This window comes from Galeopterus variegatus, unplaced genomic scaffold, assembly GCF_000696425.1.
Source record: "Galeopterus variegatus unplaced genomic scaffold, G_variegatus-3.0.2 Scaffold22201, whole genome shotgun sequence".
Taxonomy (NCBI): Eukaryota; Metazoa; Chordata; class Mammalia; order Dermoptera; family Cynocephalidae; genus Galeopterus; species Galeopterus variegatus.
Window position 1 is genome coordinate 3,586 of NW_007748312.1, and position 6,431 is coordinate 10,016.

The window sequence follows — 6,431 nt, forward strand, 5'->3', positions numbered from 1 at the left end:
ATCTTCTAGGTGGAACCTTTATAAAAACAGGACAGAAAAAAGAACTGAAGTTAAGAATCACATAAAAAATTGAAATATTTCATGGGAAAAAGGTGTCACCTGATACAAGACCAACCAAAGTAAACACTTAACAGTGGCTTTGATAATGACTAGTATGAATATATGTCAAACAACGATAATGGAGATTACCTGATAATCAGATACTCTCACATAGAAATTGTGTCTTCAAATCTAGGAAGATAATTATCAGGTTGTAGCAAAGCCAGGAGCTGAAAGGCAGAGGGAACTCAGAAGGCAGATGCCACTTGCAGCTGAAGACAAGACTCAGAGAAGACATGCTGGAGGAAGATGCTGAATCTTTGGTGGATGGAGCTAAAGGAGAAATGGAGCTGGCAGGTAGTCAGCCAGGGGCTCCAGAGGAGCAGGTTCAATCACCTCCTATGCACAAAGGTGACAAAATAACCTCACCTCTAGGATTGTCTCCACTCAGAAACCTATTTCCTTGTCCCAAGACTTTCCTTCTTCATGGTCCTGAGAGTGAGGCTGACAAATAGGAGTCCTTCTATAAACCCTCCAGATTGAGTGCATTTCTCCCACTTGCTACTGGGACAAGAGGGCAAAATGAGACTCTCCCAGCCTCATTCTGGGGAGGCTCCCACGCAGTAGATGCTCCCAATTCCCCATGATTTTTGAAAACTATTTTTTACTGTCACCCTTTCACATTAACACACACACACACACACACACACACACACACACACACACACACACACAGACCCCCCTCCCATCCAAAAACCCAAAACTACCACTGTGGTGGTCAATGGCTAGTAATAAAGAAATTATTTTTTAAGGAGCTATGAGTATGTTCAATTGTATCTTTCCCCTCTGGGACCTCCTGAAGAGTGTGACATGTGTGTCCAGAAGTTTGGGGGCGCACATGGGGGGTGCACATCTGATTTCTGTCTGAGGAAACTAAAGCTGAGCCTGGGCTGATGCGCTGCTCTGCAGGGGAAGGCTAGAGAGATGAGAGGTGGTTTCTTTGGAAGAGGCAGTGACTCCCAGCGCTGGGGAGGGGCGGCTGCTCTCCTGACACATGGAGGAGCTGGAAGAAGCTGGATATAGACAAGGAAAGAGATCTGATGTCCACCTGACCCACCACCATCTCAGACAACAGTCCAGGGTGAGCCCAGCTGGGGGTGGGGACCCACTGGACAGTAAGTGCTTCTTCAGAGGACTAGAATTGCCATGCACTCAGGGAAGACTCCCCTGTGACAAGAAATGCCCATAGAACAGTATTATTTAAGGGTTCTGGAAAAGGCATGAGACTTGTCAGAGATGTCACGCAAGGAACAAGAGAAACTGGCCCCAGAGGAAAACCTAGTCAGATAATGGAGAATAATAAAGCTTATGTCTGATTGCATCTCTTGATTCAGCTTGTTTAATGAACAGGTAAACAGCCAAAGGGATAAACCCACAGTGAGGAAAGCTGAGAAAGACAAATCAGCCATTCTACTGTCCCTAGGTCACTGCTTAGTGACCAGAAAAGTCCACAGGTAAAGGAACAAAGCACCAAGTAGGGACAGTTGTGTCTGTCTTCCACAGTGAAAGGGACAGCCGAGCCGTGTCTGATGCCCAATGGAGAACTGCTTCTGTGCTTTTACAGGAGACACTGTGGTGCATCCCAGAGCCAAGCCAGCTTCACCCACCTCGGTACCATCACTAATTATCTATTTTTTCCCATATCTTATCATGCTGCTCAAGGCTTGCTCACTTACCTGTTTATGTATAATGAATTCACAATTTATTTAATCCACCAAATAAGCTATGTCCTACACGAAGAAAGTACCAAACAAGGAAGAGGATGCTGAGATTTCAGGTCACTAGAAAAATCACTGAGGCTCCCATCACCAAGCTCAAGTCTGAGAGAAACCCTCACTGGTGAGGGTGTTGGTGAATCTGAGCTATTTCATCTCCGCTAGCAGAATGAACAGCTGAAACACCTGCCACCTTGTTTTCAGAAGGCATAGATCGTCATCAAAAGAAATGCCACAATACCAAATCTAATTTGAATGTGAGAACATAATGTTAGCATTTTCAGAAGGATGTGTTGTAAACAAAAAAATGAATAAAGCAAAAGAATTTATGAAGTATATTTATATGTAATAAGAGATGTCTAAAAAACCAGAACAGAGAGTTGTAACGCTATGTCAACAAGAGTTGTAAAACTATGTGTTTTTACACAGCATCCTTGCAGGAGGATGCTTGACTGTGTATTTCATAAAGAGACTGAAATACTCTTGGAATACCTAAAAACTTGCAAAATGTGAATCTCTTGATTCCATAGGCAGGAACAGTGTTAATAGACTGTGTGGCATGTTTATCTCTCATACGTGACCTGTGGAAAACCCAAATTAAGCAAGAGTTCAATGGGTATGAAACACACACACACACTCACACACACATATCAAAATTAATCGTTTCTTTTGGAGAAAAGGCTGGGGAAAGGGACAACTGTGAATGCAGGAGTAGGGGGGTAGGTCACTGTTTTCTTTATTCTTTCTCTCTGGTCATAGATTTTCACTGGTACAGCAGTGGCTGATAAAAATCTTTCTGGCCAGATAAACCAGTATGAGGTGCCCTGTGGTCTGATGAATGTAAAGAAATTCTCATTATGTTTTCCTTTATTTTTCTCTTGTTTTCCTTTTGCTAGAGAGAGGCTGTACTTATGTAGAAATGTGTGGCTGTACAGGAAAATAAAACTCTGAGAGAAAATTAAAAATAAGACTTTTAATAGACAATTTGTGGTGGGGTAATGTGATTACTGAAAGTGGAGATACTTTACTCCTGTGAATGAACTACTTACAAACTGAGTGTCAAGGTAATGATTAATCTCATCTTGAGCAGAAAACACTTCCTGCCCCCTCAAAAGAATGTAGACTTTAGTCAATAGAATACTGTATAAACCAAAGTGCAAGAATCAAGTTAACATTCGAGTGGCACATGCACATCACAGAGACAAACAGAAACATCATGGCAAATCTTTGAAAACATAACTTGTACTGGAGCCCTTGCTTGTTAAAGGAATGACAGAACATACCATGTGAAACTCAAACAAACCACAATAATAACAAAATAAAATTCTCCAGAAGATTGTAGCAGGATTCAGGATAATGTTTACCATGTTCAGGAAACAATTTGAAATAATTTTACATATAAAATACTAGGAAAATGTGACAAATTCCCAGGAAAACAGAAAATTAACAAATTCCAACAATGAGATTATTTAGATGTAGAAATATTCTGACAAAGGCTTTAAAGAATCTACTATAATGATTTCCCATGAGGTCACAAATAGATACTTTTGAAGTAAAGGGTAAGATCTCACTTCCCAGCAGAATATATGAAACTCCTTATTTAAAATTTTCGTCAGCATTATGTTAATGCTCTTTGGTAGTGCAGTTTTTTGGGAGACGGTTCCATAGCTTTTGTGTTCTTAGTGGACTATGTAACTCCCTCCAAACGTGAAAGGCCGGATTTGCTGTCGCAAAGTGCCACTAGAGGGCGCACATCAGCCAGCAGAGGGAGCATGAATGTGCTGCAGGAACAAGCGCCCAGCAAGAGCCACAGCCTGGAGTCCAGTCCCTAGAGGAAGAGCCCAGGCGCACAGTGTCAATAGTCTCTTTGAATAGTTTAAATAGATGCAGTAATTTTTTTTTCTATTCTTTCACATGTTGTGTTCTAAATTATTAACAATTTAAAAGAACACAGTGAAATTTTAGAACTGAAAATCATAATATCTGATATAAAAAAATTCAAGTGGGTGAACCCCCAAACAGGATGGATGTGACATAGAAAAGTGTGATTGAACTTAAAAATAAATAGAAACCAACCAATCTGAACCATAGAGATAAAGGATTGGAAAACCACACTCACACACACACACACACACACACACACACACACACAAAACAAACAAACAAACAACCCCTCCCCCCCCAAGGCACTTAGAATCATCTTGGAAATATTAAGAAGCAATAAATTAATGTAATTGAATTTCCCCAGAAATGTGTGAATAAATAACGGGAGAAAATTCACAAATTTGGTCAGGGAAATAAATTTTGACCTATAAGAAGCTCAGCAGAACTCACAAGTTATCACCTTAAAGAAAACTATACAACTTCAGAAGAGAAAGTTACTGCGGATAGACAGTGATATTAAACGACCGATAAAATAGTCAATTCACTAAAAGGAAATGGAAATCTAAATATGTATGCAGTTACCAAAAGTTTTAAAATACTTGAAGACAAAAAGTAGCAAAAGGGTGTGTCATTCACAGACATGTTTTTGTCCAGAGCCTCAGGTATCTTGAATACCCAGTGAACTGACCGGATTGCATCTTTCTTTGAGGACATGTGTGACATTTTGTGTTTCTGCAATTGATTAATTGGTCCTTTAATAACCTTAATGATGGATAAAGCCATTCCAAAATGTTTTAGGATACATTTAGCACACAGAAATGTTATAGGTACAGCCCAAATTATTTTCTTCTGATCCATTTGAGAGTAAGTTGAAGAACTGACAGCCCCAACCTCTAAGCCTTTGCCATGTATTTCCTAAAAATGAAAAATGATTCTACATAACCCAGTACAACCATGAAATCAGAGAGTCAGCATTATTATGTTACTACATCTAACCCACAGGATTGCTTCAAGTGTGGACAGGTGGACTCATATTGTCTTTTGCAACAAACTCATCCAGCCCAGAAACACGTGCTTCCCTGTCTCTTTAGTTTCATTCAGTCTGGAAGAGTTTTTTAGTATTTCCCTAAATTTCATGATCTTATTACTTTTGATGATTACACACCAGTTATTTGGTTGAATGTCACTCAGTCTGGATTTGTTTGCTTTCCTCTTGGTGAGATTCAGGTGACACATCTTTGGCAGGAACGTCCAGAAGTGATGCTGTGTTCTGCTCATGGCCTCCCATTAGTTATTCCATAATGTCAGTCAGGCCCATTACTGATATGCTCAGTTCAGTTACTCAATTAAGGTTGTGTCTGTCAGATTTCTCTCTTGCATTTGCAATTAATAAAAATTTGTTGAAAAGTTCCTTGATAATTCAGGTACTAATTCCTCATTAAATAGGTAATTTCAGTCAGGCCCGTTACTGATGATGCTCAGTTCAGTTTCTCAATTAAGGTTGTGTCTGTCAGATTTTTCTCATGCATTTGAAATTAATAAAAATTTGTTGAAAAGTTCCTTGATAATTCAGGTACTAATTCCTCATTAAATAGCCACCTTAACTCATGGGTTCGTATTTTCCTTAATGGATAAAAATGTTAAGATTGCAGGGGGTCCTCGGAAAGTTCATGGAAAATGCATATTATGAAAAAAACTATGGACAGATGCAAATTGTTTTGCACCAACAAAAACTCATACCAAATTGTTTAGTTTAGCAAAGGCAGACACCCAATATCTGGGCATTTTATGAAAAATCATAAGCACTTTTTAAAATTCCTTTTCTACTCACCACATCTCCGAATGGTAGGAATGATAACTCACCACGCCGAGGTTATCAGGTAATCAGAGCAATGAGAAAGCATTTCAGCTGTCAGTAATATGCAGAGTTCCCAAGGCAGGGAGCCTTAAGATTATCTTTTCTTTTCTGAGGGTGTGTTTTATCTGAGAGACATTGTCTTAGATACAGAGATAATAAGAGAAGTGGGTTATGAACCCCAGAGAGCAGTAGAACACTGCTAACAGGACGGCAGAATAACCCTTTCCTGTGGTTTCCAGAAAGAAATGTGTTCTTGGCAGACAAATCTGTGCTCCCTGGTGTGATGTGGAACACCTGGGGACACTGCCCCTGTGTTGAATTACTGAGAGGAGTCAGCACTGCAGCTGTGCCCAGCCCTGTCTATGCCCCTGTCATTTGCATGTTCCCAGAGCACAGCCCACTGCCCTGAAGACTTATTTATAGGCTGTTCACACTCTGTGCAGGTGTCAGTCCCAGTCAGGACACAGCATGGATAGGAGGGCCCCCGCTCAGCTCCTTGGGCTCCTGCTGCTCTGGCTCCCAGGTAAGGAGGGAGAACATTAGAAATTTACTCTGCTACTGTGGTCAGTGCTGCCAAGTTGTTCACGGAAGTCCTCTTATAACATGATTAATCATGTAGTAATTTGTCTTTATGTTTTCCATCCTTAGGTGCCAGATGTGACATCCAGATGACCCAGTCTCCATCCTCCTTGTCTGCATTTCTAGGAGAGACCATCACCAGCACTTGCCAGGCTAGTCAGAACATTGGCAAGCACTTAGCCTGGTATCAACAGAAACCAGGGAAGGCTCCCAAGCTCCTGATCTATGCTGCATCTAATTTACAAAGTGGGGTCTCATCAAGGTTCAGTGGCAGTGGATCAGGGACAGATTATTCT

The 6,431-nt window shown here is 40.7% G+C and overlaps 1 gene segment (V, D, J or C); it reads left to right on the forward strand.

Annotated features, from left to right (window-relative positions):
* Positions 1-6,024: 6,024 nt before the first annotated feature.
* Positions 6,025-6,428, forward strand: LOC103583355 (the record flags this gene model as incomplete). The annotated part of the segment is given in 2 exon segments: positions 6,025-6,079; positions 6,205-6,428. Coding segments are annotated over 2 exon segments (279 nt in total), but the record flags the coding sequence as incomplete, so codon positions are not given.
* Positions 6,429-6,431: the final 3 nt, after the last annotated feature.